Raw genomic sequence first — 21952 nt, 5'->3', positions numbered from 1 at the left:
CTAGCAAATTGAAGCCTTGTTCTCCGATTAGCCTCACTGATACGTGGTTTTCTTAAGGCTACACAGCTGTTGAGTCCCAATCAATCCACATTTTACATGTGGAAATGCTCTTACTTTCACTTTTAAACATCGCCATGAGTTCTACTGTTGTTTTATTACTATTTGATTTTACCAAATGTTTAACTGATCGCTGATCACAATAATTCAAGATTTTTTCCTTGAAGATGATGGTTCCCCACTATCCTTCCAGTTTTTAATAATGTGTTGAACAGTTCTTAATCCAATTCTAGTAGTTTCAGCGATCTCCTAAGATGTTTTTATTGCTTGATGCATGCCATTAATTTGACTCTTCTGAAACAGATCAACATCTTTTCCACGACCACTGGATGTTGTTTAAGAAATGAGAAGCTACTCACTGTATCAGTTAGGGTTAAATAACTTGTTGCCAACTGAAACAATCATTCATGCAGTAATTATCTAATATCTTAGCTAATTGCTTAGTTAAATCTGAGTGGTGACATTTTCTTTGGATGGGCAGTGTATATGGAAGTCTACATTTCAATATGGCAGACTTCAAGCTGAGGCCATGCTAATCGGAAAAATGATGAGCCTGATATTCTTGACTTCAATGAAAGATATTTGCTTCAGACTATGTCTTGAAAAAATTATCACCACAGTGGTAAATGCAATAGGAGGTGTGCAAAATCCAATCTCAACTTCTCTGATCTAATCAGGGTCCAGCCATGGCTTCTTTAAATGTAAACATATTCAGAATTATGCCTCAGCATTCTATAATGTATGGAAATGCTTTCCTGTCCAAATCCTGTAGTATAAAACAGCTCATGTTTATATTAAGGACTGCGGAAATTGTGTAGTGTGACTTGGGCATTACATACGGTCCAATAACAGGTGCAGCTCTGGAGGGTGGTGTAACAGGTGCTGGGGAGGGAGGTGCAGCTAATGGTGGGGGAGGACTTGAAGCAGGTTGGGAGGAGAGGAGAGGAGGAATTTCCACTTGTTTCCAGTCTTCCCCTTCTTCAACCATCAAAGCAATGAGAGTACCTAGACGCACATTTTTACTACCGTCCTCCACCTGGGAGAGAGAGAGAGAGAGAGAGAGAGAGAGAGAGAGAGAGAGAGAGAGAGAGAAAGAGAAAGAGAGAGATCATCTTAAAACTAATGATAAAAAAACGTAAGTTATTAAAGAACTTATGCAGAGCATTAGCTAGTCAGTGCAATTCCACTGTTAATGACGGATCAGAAACTTTAAAAAATACTCATTTAAAAACCAATGGATATTTATACAAACAAACTTCTCTTACATGACAAAAATCACAACAACCTACACCCTCCTTACCCTCAAGATAAAGAGATTATTTAAGATAGTCATTTAAATTTCACTACTTCTAAACTTATAAAAAAATGGTTATGATTAAACAAAAAAAAAAAATCCAGACACAAAAAAGATGCATTAAAAACCAGGTGTTAATGGGATCTTGATTCTTTTGTTCTGCACAGACAATCCATTGCTTAGATTTCCAAACACTCCCTGTATATAAATAGGGACAAACATTAATGTACGATAGGACTAAACCAATAGATCAGTCAGACGGGCGCTTCCTGTGCTGTTTATTCGAAAGCTTGTGATTGAGCCAGTGAAAGTATGAACGTGGGTTTAAAGGAAAGTATAAAAGAGATTCATTGAAGAAAGGCTGCATGGCAACTGAGTCATCATTCCTCCAAAGGGCGCAGTTCTACCAAAGTAAAAACAAGTCATAACTAAGAACAGATGGACATAATTCATTATTGAATCACACAGTTAAAGGTGCAGGTTGGCTAAAAATCAATTGTACACATTGGTTATTTACAGCAAAATCGGCAAATTCTTGGTTTGTAACTGTGTGAGTCTAAATTATCAGATGATCCATATCTAGGAAGTAGAAACTGATTACTTAACTGTACAATTAATATTAAGGCATAGGTTAAGCATAAATATGCATAAAACGGACATACATAAAAAACAATATCTGAACAGATAAATCTTTATAGCATTTTCTTTTTTACTCCAAACAACCAGCAACTAAAATCACATTCAATTTCATATTAGATGCAGCAGAAGATGCTAAACACTTGGGAAATTAGAAATAAAAGTCTTTTACTCAAATCGACTTGTGCTGAAACGTTCTGGGCAATAGAATTAAGTGTGGAATGTATGAAGACATTTTTAGACTGTCACTGCTGTACTACAGAGCATGAATACATGTCAGTTAAATGTAACGTATTATACACGTGCCATGAAGACGTGGATGATGGGTCAAGAGAACTCAGACAATGCTTTGCAGACTTCCTGTCTCTGATTTTGAAGGAATTCTTTTGTTAGTTGGAAGTGCAGCGTATTTGCTTAGAAACCGACAATGAAAAAGCCTAATAAAAGCCCCATTATGCAATGATTTTCTTTTGTTCATTTCTAGCCATGTGCACTAAGAGTTATGCAAGCACTTACAATAAGCTAGTCAGGAAAACAGAAAGAACACGCTGCCACATAGGAGGTAGAAAATCCACAGACTTCGGTGGGGTTGGTAAAAACACAAATATAAACCAACAACATATAATCAATAATAAACAATAATTACTCTGAAGCATTTACAGTGACTTTCTCAGCTGCAGAACTTGACAAGACATTTGCACGGTTAAACCCGTTTGCGTTGGTGACTGATTTCAATAAAACGATTGATTTAATTAAAGTTACTAACACAGTGCTGATATGGTACTTCAATAGTTCTTCTATTGAGAAGGTTCAGAAGCTTAGTCTGCTATGCTTAATACAATGTACTAAAGCCAGACTCGGGTGTCAAGAAATAATCGGCAAAAGTATGTGGACACCAGACTATAACACACATGAGCCTTTTCCAAACTGCTACCAAGAGGCCCAAACATGTTCCACAGGACAATGCCCAAATACACATCGCGAGGTGCAAAAAGACAAGGGTTGTCAAAGTTGGTGTGCAAAAACACAAGTGTCCTTCACAGAGCACTGACACCCTCCCCCCTGCATACATCTGGGAAAAACTGGAACAATCCCTCCGATATGAGGACCTGAACTCACTAAAGCTCTTGTGGCTGAACAGGTAAATCAGATACAGCCGTGTTCCAAAATCTAGTGGAAAGAGAAATGGAGGTTTTTATAACAGCAAAACGGAGGACTAAGTTGTTTGCTTTTGCCATAAAGTGTTTCTGAAAGAGCTGCAACATCTGAGAATTCCAGGTATGCCAGCTGAGTTTCATCAGACCCATATTGTGTTCAGATGGCTAACTCACTCCATGGTTTTTTGTCTTGTGCTGCAACTATCTTAAGGTGTTTCTCCGACATTTTGGTAAGAATATGGCTGGCTCTTTGTTGCTCAAAATCCACAAGACCCACATCATGTGCTTTGGACAGAAATCCAGTGGCAAAGCCCACGCTTCCAACTTCTTTTGGCAAGAATTCTGCCTTCCAGCTGCCCTACTGGCAGTTGCAGAACATACTCTCATATTTGGCCAGCTTCCCTCCATAGGACAACCCAAGGGACTATAAGCTCCAGCAGGACAACTGGTTGATTTCAACAGCAAGACAGTGTTTGCCATCATAGTAGTAGTTGTCATGTGACTAGGGAAATTCAGCTGCCATTATTCTAACAATAACTCCCAGACACTCGCAGAGCTCAGTACTCGTGCACATATTTTTAACCCCCTTATTTTAAAATATCTTAGCTTAGATAACGTTTGGTATTTGTGGTAGCTGTAAAACATTGAGGCATTTCCCGATTTGCTTATGAAGAATCCAAGTATGATCCTGACGGTATAGGTATTGCGATTGTTCTCTGGCGTTTTAGCAGTTTCTCAGGTGTAAAAAATAACGTGGAATGATTTATTATTTCTACACAGATTATAGATAATGATTAAAACTGTGTTCACTAGATCAGGCAGTGCTAAAGTCCACCATTTTTCCTCACGTCACAGATGACCAGACTTTACTGGACCCAGGCTGAAATGAAGAGCTCAACACTGCCATCGCTTGGATGAACTTGAAAGCTGCAAACTAGCACCTGCCTTTTTCTCTTTTTGTTTCACCTTATCCACGTAGATTGAAAGGTTAAGAGAGACATGCGCTAAGCTCTAACAGAAACAGCGTATGTTTTCAGTATCAATGTAAGCAATGAGAGAAATGGTGCTTCACTAGTACCAGATCTGTGTGTATTCATAACCCTCTACACACCGAGACCACACGCATGACACTATAGGAGGAGGTGGGTTGGCTTCTTTATAAAAACTACACCAGGCACATTGATCAGGTCAGAGAAGTGTCAAAGGCTGCCATGAACCCAACACCCCAGTGCTTGTTACTAGGCAGACTAACAGTGAGGTGGGCTTCTGGGAAATTTACAGCAACGCTGCCTCTGATTTTTGTGAATAATTCAAAAACAAATAATGTGTGAGACAAGTTATGCACCTCAGGGCTGCCCGTAATAAAGAAAATACCTATTCTTCAATTTGGTTTTTATGAGATTCATAAGCTTTTTTGTTACTGCGGGGCAGACCCAGTGATCATCATAACAATTTCTCTATAATGTATCAGTAATCTCAATAAACCTGAGTGGGAATAATCTGTTGCATGGTCTTAAAAGCTACACTGTGGGGTATTTTTGTTAAAATCACAATAAAAAAACCATGGGGGATTATGAAATACTTTATTCTGCAATGTTTCTAAGCTGCTGCGAGTGGTTCTATAGAAGTAATTTACAGTCTGCCATTTGACAGGGAATTTGTACACGTCATCCATCATCTTAAAGATGCCAAACGCACCACAACTCAAGTATTTTTCTTTCTATGTTTTCCGTGTATTTTCTTTTCCATTATGGCCTGACTTTATAGACAACACTATAAAGACTTGAAATCCGGCTGTAGGACAGATTACAGAAAGAGCATTTGGCAGATGCTCCTCTCCAGAGCAAATTTTTTTACTTTAACCAGAGAGAACAAACACACATTTAACCTGTCGAGGCAATGACGCCAAAACACTCTGATGGTGTGATGTGGTAACAGGCACTAACACATAATCAACAGCCCCTTAGGTTGGAGCCTCCATGGATCAGGCTTGTTTGTTCAGCAAATTCCACAGATGTTTAATCAGACTGATCTGGGAAGTATGGAGGGTATATCGTCTTCACCTTTCCTCAAACCATTGCGGGATCATTTTTTTTTGCAGTGTGGCAGGGCGTATTATCCTGTTGAAAGGAGCTACTGCTATTGGAGAACACCAGTACTATAAAAAGGTGTACTCTGCAACAATGTTATCTATGATGCACCGACCTTCCATATGATATAAAAAAAAAAAATCATTCAAAAGACCTGGCCGTCATCTCCTATCGTTTCATGGGACAGTTCTGATGCTCGCATGTCAAACATAGGTGCTTTCAGCAGTGGACAGGGGTCAGAATAGGCACCCTGAGCGGTTTGATAATATAATAGAATTAATGGCAAATTGAGCAATTACCTGCTCTGGTAAATTCATTGCTATTGATTATAATGGGGTTACAATAGAATGAAGTGAAGTTCCATTTAAGTAGAGTTGCAGATGACAGAGGCATGAGGGCACAAGGCACTTGTAGTGAAAACAGGAAGCACCACACTGTGTGTAGTGGAAGAGACCAGAGTCATACTGAGCTAATAAAATGCAACAACATACAAGAATGCGACCCAAACAGTGTATTGCTTCAGCCAATAGTGGCATGTACAGTATACACCCATACTTGTGCAAACAGTCTTGCTAAAAAACAAAACAAAAACAAAAAAACAACAACAAAAATAATGAACTGGGTGGGGGGAAAACCAAACCAAAAGAAAAAAAAAGGAATTTAAAAACAGTCAAATAGAAATGTAAAGTACTGATTTCATGATAGAGATTTCAATATTAACAATAAGCAACTGTGACATGAACTGACAGGTAAAAAAAAAAAGGCAGATTTAACATCAAGTTGTCTTTGTCATCCTAGCATCGGCTTTTTTTTTTTTAACAACATTTAAAGCAATCTCACCAGAATCTCACCATGTTGATGTTAGACACATTGCACAGACACACATTGGAAGCAATTACTGAAAAATCAATAGCACTGTGCAGTCTCTTCTCTCACAGACCTGAAACAAAACCTTGAAAGAAGAGAATGTAGTGAACGTAGGATATTATCCTTTCACACAGAAAATCACACCTGTACGTGTGAAATTCAGCTGATCTCCGAAGTCTTTAACCAATCCATCCCATTCCTAAGATCCCAACTCTCTACTTAATGCATTCCCATACTGTCAATCACTTTATGCTGGCGATATTGCAGCTTTTTCAATTAAATGATAAATTTGAGGCAATTTGAAACATACAGCTGCTTCCCAAAATCCCACTTCTAAGCACATAAGCATTGAGCATAGTTGCATTTATCCAGGTGTATGATTGATCTAATCAGACAGAGAGAGAGAGACGGAAAGAGAGAGAAAGAAAGAGAGATTGATTTACAGGGATGCAAAAAAAAAACAAAAACAAAAAACAAAACAAAAAAAAAAAACGGTATGTAAAACTAAAGCTTGTTTATTTTATTTACCATCACACTGCAATTAACACGGAGATGTGTATTCATAGTGCAGGTGCTCTACAAGATGGAGATAGTTAATTCAGGGTTTTTTTTCTTCTGCTCCTACTTTAAGCCCCCAACCCCCATTACCATGTCCTGTTGCCATGGAAACTCCCATGCAGAAGAAGCTGAGGTGTGTGTGTGTGTGTGTGTATATATATAAAGGTCAGTTTTTTATTGCGATCTTTTAATGTGACTATTACAGATTAGTCTGAATTTAGACACGTCCACAGACTGCAAGTGTAATTTCACTCCAAGCAGCTCGATTTATTCGAGTCCGTAACAAATTGATAATGGGTTTCAAATTAAGAGATAATGTGTTATTTATTAAAATGCATAATCAAGCAGTGATTTCTTTATATTCTACACTTTAGATCAGGCCCATCAAGCAGATAAAACACATCAGGATCAAGTCCATCCCACCAGACAAATATGCCTCCCCCACTTCTCATTATCACTCTCAGCTGGGTTCCAACAGGAAACATGAGAAAATGTGGAAATAACAAATCCTTCATTAGCCGTGTTGACATGCAGCTTAATGATCTAAGAAGTATCTAATACCTTTTGTTGTTTATTCTGAATGGCATATTAGTTGGATAAAAAAAATCCTACAGCTATACCTGATTAGTTCAATTTGAATTCACTGCTTTTCCAAGCCAAAGTCTGGCCAGGTTTAATAAATAAACTACTACTTCTTCTTTCGGCTTCTCCCATTAGGGGTCGCCACAGCGGATCATCCGTCTCCATACCCCCCAGCCCTCCACATCTGCCTCTTTCAACCCAACTACCTGCATGTCTTCCCTCACCACATCCACAAACCTCCTCCTCGATCTTCCTCTTTTCCTCCTTCCTGGTGGCTCCATCCTCAGCATTCTTCTACCAATATACCCCATGTCCCTCCTCTGCACATGTCCACACCATCTCAATCTCACCTCCCTCACCTTGTCTCCAAAACGTCCTACAAGTGCTGTCCCTCTAATAAACTAGTTTTTAGTGGTTTAATAAATAACCATGTCTCAAATATACAAGAATCCTTTTACATAAAAATGTCGAATTCTGACTGCTTTCACAACAGGAATCAGTGTACAGATCCTGTAGTGTATGCCTACATGCAACCCAACACCCAGAAATCTTCTAATGCACACACAATATAAAAAAATAACATAGTAAAGACGGAAAATGTGTCAAATTAAGAGTTAAAAAAATAAATGAATAAAACTAAATAAATAATTAATTTCTGTTTAGTATATACACTGGGAGTTCAATTAGTTCAGGTGGACATGATTAACACGAGTGAGATGATTACAATTCTGGACTAATGTGGAACTAATAACTAATGCATGTCAAACTCAATTTCTAGCCCTGGCACATTTACTGTCTAAGATTATTGTAGAGTCCTGAATATATTTATTGAATATATTTATTCTCCTTGTCATACTCTCTTTCTAGTTAATTACACTGATTGCTGTATTTTTCTGTCAGCTGTACTAGGATCCATTCAATACAGACATGTTTCTAGACGTGTCATGCAGGTTTTTTATATACACACACATACATATACACATATACACATATATATATATATATATATATATATACAGTGAGGAAAATAAGTATTTGAACACCCTGCTATTTTGCAAGTTCTCCCACTTAGAAATCATGGAGGGGTCTGAAATTGTCATCGTAGGTGCATGTCCACTGTGAGAGACATAATCTAAAAAAAAAATCCAGAAATCACAATATATGATATTTAAACTATTTATTTGTATGATACAGCTGCAAATAAGTATTTGAACACCTGTCTATCAGCTAGAATTCTGACCCTCAAAGACCTGTTAGTCTGCCTTTAAAATGTTCACCTCCACTACATTTATTATCCTAAATTAGATGCACCTGTTTGAGGTCGTTAGCTGCATAAAGACACCTGTCCACCCCATACAATCAGTAAGAATCCAACTACTAACATGGCCAAGACCAAAGAGCTGTCGAAAGACACTAGAGACAAAATTGTACACCTCCACAAGGCTGGAAAGGGCTACGGGGAAATTGCCAAGCAGCTTGGTGAAAAAAGGTCCACTGTTGGAGCAATCATTAGAAAATGGAAGAAGCTAAACATGACTGTCAATCTCCCTCGGACTGGGGCTCCATGCAAGATCTCACCTCGTGGGGTCTCAATGATCCTAGGGAAGGTGAGAAATCAGCCCAGAACAACACGGAAGGAGCTGGTCAATGACCTGAAAAGAGCTGGGACCACCGTTTCCAAGGTTACTGTTGGTAATACACTAAGACGTCATGGTTTGAAATCATGCATGGCACGGAAGGTTCCCCTGCTTAAACCAGCACATGTCCAGGCACGTCTTAAGTTTGCCAATGACCATTTGGATGATCCAGAGGAGTCATGGGAGAAAGTCATGTGGTCAGATGAGACCAAAATAGAACTTTTGGGTCATAATTCCACTAAACGTGTTTGGAGGAAGAAGCATGATAAGTACCATCCCAAGACCACCATCCCTACTGTGAAGCATGGGGGTGGTAGCATCATGCTTTGGGGGAGTTTTTCTGCACATGAGACAGGGCGACTGCACTGTATTAAGGAGAGGATGACCGAGGCCATGTATTGAGAGATTTTGGGGAACAACCTCCTTCCCTCAGTTAGAGCATTGAAGATGGGTCGAGGCTGGGTCTTCCAACATGACAATGACCCGAAGCACACAGCCAGGATAACCAAGGAGTGGCTCTGTAAGAAGCATATCAAGGTTCTGGCGTGGCCTAGCCAGTCTCCAGACCTAAACCCAATAGAGAATCTTTGGAGGGAGCTCAAACTCAGCAACAGGCCAGAAACCTGACTGATCTAGAGAAGATCTGTGTGGTGGAGTGGGCCAAAATCCCTCCTGCAGTGTGTGCAAACCTGGTGAAAAACTACAGGAAACGTTTGACCTCTGTAATTGCAAACAAAGGCTACTGTACCAAATATTAACATTGACTTTCTCAGGTGTTTAAATACTTATTTGCAGCTGTATCATATAAATAAATAGTTTAAAAATCATACATTGTGATTTCTGGATTTTTTCTTTTAGATTTTGTCTCTCACAGTGGACATGCACCTACGATGACAATTTCAGACCCCTCCATGATTTCTAAGTGGGAGAACTTGCAAAATAGGAGGGTGTTCAAATACTTATTTTCTTCACTGTATATAAACGCAACCATTTCAACCACAGCTCCAAGAAACACAAAGGTCATTAACCCACGCATGCTATTGAATTCATTTTATCCTTTTGCAAGTCCTGAAACATATACTTCTTTCATCATGTTATTAGTGTTAGAATATACTGTACAATAATAAAAGTACAAATTTCTTACTTTATTTACCTTACTAATTTACTTAATTATAATGAATATATGCCTGTAGTTTGCTCACTGTTCTACTATTTTATAGCAAACTCTGGTCATTGTAGTGTAAATACAGCAGCTCTAATGCCGGCTGTTCTCATGAAATAGAGGAATGCTTGACCAGAAGTATTTGATCATTAGTGTACTGTATTATAAGGAGCACAGATTAGGCACAGATGTGAAACAATGTTTGAAGATTAGCGTTTGATCATGAACTAAATCCTCTATTATAATTGGAAAGGGATGGTTGGTACATGCTTGCACGCGGAGTCTGGGGTGAATTCTAATTTAAACTAGTCATTTTGCAAGTTTGTGTAGGCTGAAGGAAAATCACGTGCTGGTGTTGTTATAACAGCATATCCTCATGTGCACTAATTTGGCTCGGATTACATGCAACGTTCATGTGAATTTATTAAGACTGACAGAAACGGCTGCATGTAAACATGGACACTAAGATGCTTTAACCGTGGGAAGCTGCTTAAGATATAGAGAGATCACTGGATTATGGAAATGAGTCTGACTGACAGTTCTTTTATCTACTGATTGAAGGCTTTTTTACTAGAAAAGAGGCAAAAGAGAGGCATTCACAGCAAATAGACAAATCCATGAAATCCCACGTCTCTCCTCGACACAGCAAATGTAACGTGGGAATGAGGCTGACCTCCTATTGCACTAAATACAGGCAAAATCAAGAGAAGGAGCCAGAGGCTTATTTGGACCTGGTTCTGTTCCTCCAGACCATAGCAGGCTTAATGAGGAGCTCTGATTGTGTAAACATTGCCTCCTCTTCCACCATACACAGCCTCTAAATGAGATTATGCAGAAAGTTTATGGCGAGAGGACTCGGGAGAGTGAAGTTAATATAGTGAAATCAGGTTCATTTTCACTTAATACCCTTTTCATTTCTGCCATCCACACACACACACACACACACACACACACATACACACACACACACACACACACACACTCACCAAGATCTTAGCTAGTACTCCATCGTCACTGGATTCCATGGTAACCACAGCCTTGTCTGTCTCAATTTCACAGAGAGCATCGCCAACTGCCACCGCCTCACCTGCGACACACACACACACACACACACACACACACACACACACACTTAATGAATAACAAGCAATTTCAAGCAGTTTTAATGTTAATTTTGCACTGACATGCAGAAAATCTCTTTCTTATGCAGTAATCACCTTTAGGCTTTTTTATTTATATTTACATCATTCCTGGATTGTGTAGACAACTCTAAGCCTATAGGTGATCCACCTTTATATCACCCTACTACTGCTGATGTTCATGAGGTGAAAGGTAAATCGCGATCATCTCCTTTACCACTTGAGGGGGGGAAAATGGCATATTGTGTAATATGTGCCACAAAGCAGCATATTAATTATATAGAATTGTTGATGCTTGCTGAAAAGAAGTCCACTGCTAAATGTTCAACAACAAACCGAAGGAGCAACAGGGATTCTTTTTTTAATGTGTTCCATTTCCACGATCCGAGTTCATCTGTTCTGCACAGCAGGCCATCGAAGACAGAGGCACATGATAATGTACAGTCATCTCCACTTACATTCCAGACAGGAGAGGGCTCATGAATACATTTACATTTAATTATCCATGAAAAATTACTGCAATTAGAAGACAACGGTTTTACACACACGCAAATGGAGCTGTGGGAGAATTAAAAACATAAGGAATTAAATGGATCCTAAAACCCATGGCACAGAAGAACTAACATTAATATTACAAACTGTTCCCCTTCAGTGTAATCCCTTCAAATGTCATTCATTCAGAAAAGTGCCGTTACTGCCAGCCTCTGTCAGACATGGATCACATTCCAAACCCAACATACAGATCGCAATAAAGCACAGGGATTGACAGTCAGGAAAAAGAGAACAGGAGAAAAATATATCAACCCGGATAATCCGATCAGGAAAGCAGGATAGCGACTCAGTCATGCACACACTTCTCACTTGTCACACTCGTTCACTTCTGGACGTTGAGGCTGAAAAATTCACTGGTGCAAACTGAGGTTTCCTTTTCACATCACAAGTGGGCTGGAGTCTGATTCCGGGCCATATGATGCTGAGGTGCCGTATAGTGAGTGTATGAGAGAACCAGAGCAAAATAGGGACAGAAGGTGCCATTTAATCAAAGCATTCTGGAGTTATGATCTATAAAATCTAAGACATGGTGCCAGTTTGGACATAAACAATTTATTATATATGAGTTCTAAACTCTATACATATCTATTTAGATTTCTTTTGCATGAAAGTTTGTCCATGTCCAATTGGTGTATATACACAAAACACAAACACACTTTGCTTGTAGCCCATATGCGAATGTATAGGCGAGACCATATGCAAATTAGTCTGTCCATGTGTAACACAGGCAGGGTTCATGACACTTTCAGCACTGACAGACACAGAAGCTACTCAAGTGGCAATATCTCCCCCTTGTGGAGAATTCTCTAGAGGATTAATGTGAATAAGATGATAAGTAGAGCAAAAATAAAAACGAAAGAAAGGAAGTTATTTGCCAGTCAGTATGTCAGGTATATATATATATATGTCTGTTAGTAAAAGAAATGCATAAAGACAGACATCAATAAAGAACTGAAGACACCAGAGAGTACAAAGAAACATAAAATGAATCCATTGTGCCTTTAACACTGCAGTAGTGCTTATGCACACCCATCATTATTAAACAGAAATAAGTGGGTCAAAGGTCTGTCTTTTAAACAGACATACATGTTTTAACTAGAAGTTACATAGTAGTGTAGATCTCGTAGTTTATTTTCGCACCATTTATAATACTTTAGTGATGAGAATAATAAAGTCTAAGTCTGGAAAAAGCTCTGTTAGAATTTTATCATGGCTCATAAACACGACTAGTATGAGCAACAAAACTCATTATATAGATAGATAGATAGATAGATAGATAGATAGATAGATAGATAGATAGATAGATAGATAGATAGATAGATAGATAGATAGATAGATAGATAGATAGATAGATAGATAGATAGATAGATAGATGTGCGTGCCTGCGTGCCTGCGTGCGTGCGTGCGTGCGTGCGTATATATGGGTTCCCTGGTGGTCTAGTGGTTAGGATGCGGCGCTCTCACCGGTCAGGGAACCAACCCCAGCAATTAAGGTTGCACAAGCCTTAGTGTCGGTCCCAAGCCCGGATAAATGGGGAAGGTTATGTTCCTGCGTAAAAACATGTGCCAAATCAAACATGCGGATGGTCCGCTGTGGCGACCCTAACGGGAGAAGCCGAAAGAAAGTTTATTTTATTTATAATTAATATATATATATATATATATATATATATATATATATATATATATATATATATAAAAAAAAAAGAATAAAGAGTGAACTCAGATTTGTAACCTTCTCTCAAACATACATGATGTTAGCTTATTTTATAGCACCTTCCACTAATATCGGCACCCTTGGAAGTAAGAGCAAAGAAAGCGGTAAAACATTGTTTGGACTGTTTAATCTTTTGTTTAAAAAAAAAAACAAAAAACTGAATCAATCACAAAAATACTCTGTGCTCACACACATTGCAAACACAGTTCTTTCACAGTCGTTCTTTGTGAAGAGAACTGAATCTGCTCACAGATTCCTGATTGATATTAATCAGATGTTTATTTACAGAATGTATAAGGAACCAAATTAGCATAAATTCCCACAATCAATCACAGGAATGTAATTAATACTACAAAGCCAGACCTGCAAACTTCCGTTTAACACACACCTTCCACTTGTACGGCTATTGTGTACACGTCCCCTTATGTTCCTGGAAGGTAAACTAAAAAGCCCAGTTCTCAAACAGGTAATACAAACAAACTCATCAATCTCTTACCAAGTCTGCTATCAATAAGCACAAAAATAACCACTATGCCAAAAAACAGAGAGGTTTAATTAAGGAAGATTTAATTGTATTGTTATTTGTTCTGTGGAAAATAACTTATTATTGCTTTATTATTGCTTTAGTCAAAATCTATAATGAATCTAAACTAACCTACACATTTTTAATGTATGTATTTAATATCAATTATAGCTACAGATTGTTCATTTGATTTTTGTAAAAGTCTGCATTGTGTTACTAATTTGCATTTTTCTGTGTGTGTGTGTGTGTGTGTGTGAGTGTGTGTGTGTGTGTGTGTGTGTGTGTGTGTGTGAGTGTGTGTTGACTCAGCAGCCAATCCAAAGTCATATAAACACCCCCAATCAAGTTAATATTTTCTAATGTGTATGGTTTCAAGATATTGTTTGTGCTGCAATGTTAGATTTTCTTCACATTTGCTTTCACTCCTGGAAGATGGAGCATAGGCATATCTCCCTGTGCTTTTTATAAACTGTCCCATGTGGATTTGGTTCACTGTGCAGGGAGACGGATGATTGGCATCTTCATATTGAAGCCCAAATAAACGGATTATAACCCATAAAATACTCATCTGAGTAAGGCGATTTGCATTTATTGCAGAATATTCTCTTGGTAACATTACGAAGCTCATCACTCGGCAGATTCCGCTGTGGGTTTGCTTTGAAGACATATGAGGAATTAAAGCTTCATACGTGCAATGAATAGACAAAAAGAATTATTGTACATAGTCATTAAAGAATGGTGAATTTATTTGAAAGTTAAAGGGGTTTGTAAATGTTTTCCGAATCCCTGCTATAAGAAGGTTGTGAGAGGTGTGTGCTGCAAGATTTATGTGTTTTTGCATCATCCAGTAATAAGCGGTGCGTCATACACCACAAACAACCAGAAGCTAGAAAGTGTTGAGTAAACTGCCATCATAAACAAAAACAGGAAGAAGCGAATAGGTTTTTTTTGTTCTTTGCTCTATAGCAGTAATGTAATAGAATACGTGGTTTTATACAATGAATGTGATGAAAAGCATCAAGAGCTCGAGATGTGATGTAGAATGTAACAGAAGGTAAGAACCAGCAGCTCCTCCTCACCTTCCTTTTTCAGCCATTTTACAAGGTTGCCCTCTTCCATGGTGGGTGAGAGGGCAGGCATCTGCACTTTGAGTGGGGCGACCCCTGCAGGACACACAAACAGATGCACCATGAGGAGCATGACAGCGTTTGTATGAATTCATATTTAACGTTTGTGCCAAAAAACAAGGGCGAAGAGAAGCTTTCTTAGAGGAAAAAAGCAAAATGCATATCATCTGTAAGATGCAGTAAGTGAGTAATGATATTTCTCCTGATAGATGCTTATACATATCGCAATCACAGCATGAAATTACGTGTCCACATACAGTGAATTGCACGGCACACATAGAATAAAAGAATAAGATTGATTCAATCGGTGTCAGGCTGCAGGCCAGAGAAACACACACACACACACACACACACACACACACACACACACACACACACACACACACACACACACACACACACACACACACACACACAAAAGCAAAGGACAGCAGATCAATGTAGACTCTGTGTGTGTGTGTGTGTGTGTGTGTGTGTGTGTGCGTGTGTGTGCGTACGTGTGTGTGTGTACGTGTGTGTATACATGTGGGTGGTAGTAGCCCTTAAAGTTTTGCCTGAGCAGCATTGACACTGAGCTGCTGTAATGCTGTGATCTAAAAACAAACTTAAGAGACATAATGATGTCTGTGTATAATTAATGCCAGGTGGTGGACACACACACACACACACACACACACACACACACACACACACACACACACACACACAGACACAGACACTATTATGCTGACATTCCTCACTGTTCTAAACTGTACTACACACTGTACACTATGCACCTTAACACCCCAGTTACACATCCATCCATCCATGCTCCATTCATGCATCCATCCATCCATGCTCCATTCATGCATCCATCCATCCATGGTCTTAACAAATCATTAGTCAGAGTTTAACCATTAGCAAATGTACATATGTTGCATTGAACTATTTAAGGAAAAGAAAGACACAGGGAACTTCACCTCTTTCTGTAAAAATCTGTCTGCAAGGCTGAAACAATATAACAAATGAAAGGGAAAAAAAACTGTTCCACCTGTGACATAATTATTTGTTTAATTTTAATTAAAAACCATTAAAAAGCTTAATATTTGGTTTTCGGGGCTCGGCCTATTTTGTTTTTTCAGAACATTTAACAATGAAAAAATGATGGCGTTTAAAAATAAGTCGCAAATTATTGCAGTATAAGGGGAATAACATTTGTCTCCGCCTCCCAAAGCCAAAACCAAAAAACAGTTAAACAGTTTCTAGGTCTAGACAGGCACTGTTCATCTTTTCCTTCATTTAAATGGATTCATTGTAATGAAATGAAACACGAGCTCGAGATCGTCTGGCACATTTCGTAAACAAGAAATAGAAGTCAGAATGACAGGACTATACTCCGTAACTCTGTATAAACCTGTTTGTTAAGTTTTAATGGGGGAATAGAGACCAGAAGATGCCACATATTACAGCATACAGCAATTCAAGTAATACATTTAAGAACTTCTCAATGCTGATAGTGATGAGTAAGAGAGTAATTACAACACTTTCAAAATGTTTGTGGTTAACACTCTTAATAGCGCTGCATCTCTGAGTTTACTGTTGCCATCTAGTGGACAAAATAGTCAATTTCTTTTACAATTTAAATGTGGAATACAAAAGCTCAGTGTTTAAATTATATTTTTATGAGCCTGAAAAAGATTTTTCCACACCATGGCTATTCAACTTTACTAATATTTATTTACTTAACGCTAAACATGAAGAAGTGCTCAAAACCACACACTGAATGAAGTAGTTTCTGTTCTCTAAGTTTTGAAAAAAAATAATCTAGACATGAGCATGTTTGGAAGAATTTGGTTTTATTAAAAGAATTTGATCTAGTTACTGTCTGGTAGAAATACAGAACTATTTAAAAAGACAGACTTTTGTGGTTAAGAGAAACGTACAAACCTGGATTTATATTTATACATTAATTTTTAAATCCTTTCAAACAAAACCAACAATGTGGTATAAAGAGACTACAGATCAGGGGTGGAAAAATCTGAAATGATTGGCGAGTCCACCAGGCAAAAATAAATAATAAATGGTTAGCTAGTTTAATGCATGAGTACAGACTAAAGGAAACAATTGGGTATTAATACTTTCTAAATAAATGTGTTCTAGAATGTGTTTTAGAAAAAAAAGGGTCTAAAATTGACAACAGTTGTGTGTGTCTGTGTGTGTGTGTGTGTGTGCGCGCGTGCGGCGCGGTGGGGGGGTTGGGAGACTATTGTAAACATTTAAATGTATGAAATGATATTTGATACTGAACTTGGAGATAGAGGAAACATTTTTATCTTTCTGAGGAATAAAGTGCTAAAATGTTTCCTATTAAGAGATCAGGATTCATTATTTGTATTCCTATGAAAATTAGTAGTGTTTTTAATAAAACGCAGTAGATGATCTCTGAACACATTAGTTATAAGGTGTTGTGTTTTGTCCTCACATTGTAAATCCGATAAAAGTAGATTAATATGTGGATAATATGAAGTCATACAAGGTGGATTGGTCCTGTTCACTACAATAACAGCCAGTACCCTGACCAATACATAAATAAACTAGGGATGAAAGTATCAGCCAAGTCCTCCTGTTGCAGAAAACTTTGTGAAACTTTGTGAAGGCTACATTTATCTGGTTGTTGAGTTTCTTCTCCACAGGGCATGTATAAATAATACAAAAAAACAACTATTAGCTCAAACGCATATCTGTGACTCGTCCCGTCCTACATTTACACTACTCGCATTTTTCTTTATCAGAGCAGGACACTGCATAAACACGCCTTGCATGCCTTAAACGCGCCACACACACACACACACACACACACACACACACACACACACACACACACACACAGTAAACCCCCTATAATTCGTGGCTCAGAAATTTCACGGGTTCTCATTTAGCACATAACTATCGGCAAGTTGCAGATTATTAGAAAATGTGCGGAATTCTGCATGAACCAAATGTTCAGGTACGTTAAGAGTAATATTTTAAACTGTGTTTTCAAGAAAAAATGTAATTAAATATTTTTAAAACACATTATTGTATTAAAGTGACATATTGTCTAGATGACTTCACTATGGTACCATAGGGGTCACAGGGGTGCGTCCAAAATTTGCCAGTTCTGGGGGACCACTGTATATATGTGTGTGTGTGTGTGTGTGTGTGTGTGTGTGTGTGTGGGTTCATAAAGCATATTTCTCATACTTCCTAACTACGATTACTGATACAATTACTGATATAAATTTTTATTATTTAATTTACAAGAATTTAACACTTGAAGTTAATTAAAAAGAAAAATGATTATCTGTGATGAACCACAGGTTGTTTGTCAAACAGTGGTACTGGAAGATCAAATGTGATTTAATATATCCGTAAATCACTCGTCAGTAAGATGTGTGTAGTGCTATATGATGTCCTGTGATTTGTGAAATTTTGCATGTGACCTTTCGCAGAACTATTACACTTCTTAAAGACCAGATGTACATTACTTCCTACAACAACGGCATTAATTTCATATTTACTTTCACTAGATTCACTAAATAACTAATAGTAGTTGTCAAATCATATGCATTATGACCAATGAAGACATTAAGAGGAAGAAAAAATGTATATACCTTTAAAAATATGGCCAATCAGATTGTTCCAACTGAGTTCTCTATTGCAGATTAGAGACACGTACAGCAAGTGGGTTTACTTATTTTCTGAATCTCAGGTAAATTCAGCTTTAGTGTGACCTTGTAAATATTGCCTAAAACGTAGAGTCATATCACTCTAAAAACGGAAACAAATCATTACTTAATGAAAACTATGAAAGAAAAATCCACCCTGGAACAGATCTAGAATAGAAATATTTATTAGTGGATGTAAATGTTAAGTCACTGAATGTTGGTTTGTTCAGTACAGTATGTACAATATTAAACAAAAGTTTTAGAAATGTGCCACACCTCGATTAATACCTATAAATATGAGTGTAGCTTTAAAAACTAGCTCCATTTAGAGAAAACTGTGAGCGAGACAGTCACAGGGTCCAGCACAAAAAGCCATATGGCACAACTCTGAAACTACAAAACTGGAAAACCACCTTATCTGCAAAATGCAGAGGCTGACAATAACTTCCAAAGTGCCCTAAATTCACCCTCTTCAAAATAAACAAATTAACCGATAAATAAAATTAATGAAGTAAATTGCTGCTTACAAGCTGCTAGTATACCACAAACCACAAGCTCCACCCACAGGAGCAGAGCATATACACTGTAGAAATCATTTCATTGGACGTGCACAAAAGTGGTACAGAACGAATCCTCCAAAATTTTATTAAGATGTAGGGATTTGCAAATTTAAAGTAAAAAAAAAAAAAAAAAAAAAAAAAAAAAAACTCCCCCAAACTAATATACAGTACTGTGAAAAAGGCTGGTATTAAAAACCGGAGTATAGGATAATAGGATAGGGATGATGAGGGATAAATATCTGCGTGTTTTTCTCAGCATTGAGGACAACATTAATCCTGGTGAAAGCCCCAAACTTGTGAGAAGCCTCCACCGTGCTTTAATGGCACCTGCAGACACTCGTTACTGTACTGCTCTCCCGCCCTTTAGCAACTTGCCTCCTGCTAAAGCCAAATATTTCAGATTTAGACACATCAGCCCAGAGCACCTGCTTCATTTTTCAGCAAACCAGTTTCCATGTTTGAGGAATGGCCACAATTCTTCCATGATGACCACTTCTGGACAGATTTTTCCAGATAATTGATGGGCGTACCAGTGTCCCACCGGTTTCCACTAGTTCTTTGCTGATGGAACTGATGGACACCTTCTAAAGTGGAAGAGAATTATGTGTCCTTGCATGATGCTGCATTAGGTTTATACATTGTTTCTTTGCACCTTTTTGAAATCGCCTGAACAGCACATCTTGAAACCTCAGTCTACTTTGAAATATTGGCTTGGGAGATACCTTGTTGACTACCTTGTGTGTTGTTGCTGTGCGCTGTCTTGTCACGGTGCATGACCTGTGACACTCAGCTTAGTTTGGCTGTTCCTTACCCAGATTTAAGCCTCCAACACAACTGTTTCAGTTAATGACTGTGCTTAAACCTATATACAAAATTAATGATTGTAGCACTTGCTTGGTAAAATTGGTTAATCATTTCATTTACTTTGACCTAAAAAATCCCTGACTTTGTGCAGGATAATCACACCAAAATACTGATTTGATTCAGATTTTTACACACACACACACACACACACACACACACACACACACACGTGCAGGTGTCTGTTACTGAAGTATACGTCTAAAACCCTCTGCAACATTGCAGTGGAATGTAATACAGAAACAGGATCTAATGCGAAGTTATAAACATTTGTACACAGGCTGCTGTCTGCTGTCACGTGACCCAGATCAGGACGCTTTTTTTTCAAGCACAATATATAATATGGTTATAATTGTTATGGCACCTTGCACAACCAAAATGCATCAGATAAAAGAAATAAAAACAACACGTGGATCTGCTTAGTCACCTGATTAAACTGATTTGACAGCAGCACTAATCACTTATATCATTACAGCTACACACACAGCTTTCTCTTTCTGAACGACCTCCAATAACTGACATGGGAGTGTCTTATATACAGATATTACTCTCCAGCCGTCTGCCCTTGGCATAACAACTAACACACACACACACACACACACACACACACACACACACACACACACACACACACACACACACACACACACACACAGTTTATATAGACATGTGCACAGATTTCCTAAACAACAATCATTACAGCTAAAAAAAAAAAAAAAAGCCTGTTAGCTAGTCTCTATACCTAGCATTAACTTATAGTAGACTAACAAGCAGTCCAGGACAGACGCAAAACACACTTACCTAATAAATATGCAGACTGAAACAGTTGTCTGGACGAATTCTGACTTACATGAAGACATTTTTTAATCGAAATAAACCTCAAACCGGTTACAACAGCTCGGTGTCCTAGCCGTAAGGAAGCCGCCATGCTTGCGCCCTTAAGCCTGCCCCAAAAAATGCCTGCTCACAAACCAATGTCAATCATGAATTATTAATTATTATTAATACTTCTTTAAATATGACCGACCTACACCGAGGCTAAATGCGATCACACATATTCATTTTGCTCGCATTTATGTCACCATGGTCCTCAGATCTATTAAAATAAACTTTATTTACTGTCCTTGAAGGTAGAGCACGTTCATATTTTCACAGGCCCATCTAGTGTTCGTTTTGGTGAACTGCACGGTGTCATATTGCAGTTTTTGCATGGTTCAGACAGAACATGAGGAATGTCTGTATTTGGTCTATTTTTTGTTGTTTGGTTTTTGTTGCTTTAAAAGCATGAGAGGTTGGCAGGGACGTGGTACCAAAGAACGCATGCCTTTTAATTTCCATTTAATTTCCATTTTAATGTAGAGCAGCAGCCATCCTCATAGACATATTTTTTAGTGCCTGTCCATCAAAAACATCTCTGCCTGCTAAAACAAATAGGCCAGGTTCTAAAAACTTAATCAAGCAACCAAATCAATTGTTGTGTTTGCTGATGAGAGATAGGTAGTAGATCTTGGTTTATGCACCAGTGACTCCAGAGACAGTTAATTTGATCAGTAAGGGCAGAAACAGTGAGTAGTCTTGATGGATGAATATGTTCTAAATATCCTGAGAGTTGGTGAGTTGATTCAGGGTTTTGTTAGATGCTCAAAGGGTTGATTCAGGAAATGGTTTAAAACGTAACTTCAAGTAGGTGTGGTCTTGTCCAACTTTATCTAGGTAAGCATCAGTGCATGCAAGCATAATACAAGTA

The 21952-nt window shown here is 38.1% G+C and overlaps 1 protein-coding gene across 2 annotated transcripts in view; it reads right to left on the bottom strand.

Moving 5' to 3' along the window:
* pdhx (pyruvate dehydrogenase complex component X) overlaps nucleotides 1–21341 on the bottom strand; it is a 43778-nt gene extending 22437 nt beyond the window's left edge. The window contains exons 1-4 of one of the 2 annotated variants that reach the window (XM_083547576.1): nucleotides 21007–21341; nucleotides 15051–15134; nucleotides 11027–11127; nucleotides 882–1093 (exon numbers count right to left, since the gene is read on the bottom strand). In XM_083547576.1, the coding sequence (XP_083403702.1) occupies nucleotides 882–1093; nucleotides 11027–11127; nucleotides 15051–15134; nucleotides 21007–21133 (524 nt within the window). In that variant the 5' untranslated portion in view covers nucleotides 21134–21341. The remainder of the gene's footprint in view (nucleotides 1–881; nucleotides 1094–11026; nucleotides 11128–15050; nucleotides 15135–21006) is intronic. The other variant, XM_083547577.1, reaches the window with a different exon arrangement.
* Between the last annotated feature and the right edge of the window lie 611 nt (nucleotides 21342–21952).

Source organism: Silurus aristotelis, assembly GCF_946808225.1.
Source record: "Silurus aristotelis genome assembly, chromosome: 7".
Taxonomy (NCBI): Eukaryota; Metazoa; Chordata; class Actinopteri; order Siluriformes; family Siluridae; genus Silurus; species Silurus aristotelis.
This window is presented reverse-complemented; position numbering and strand designations above follow the sequence as displayed.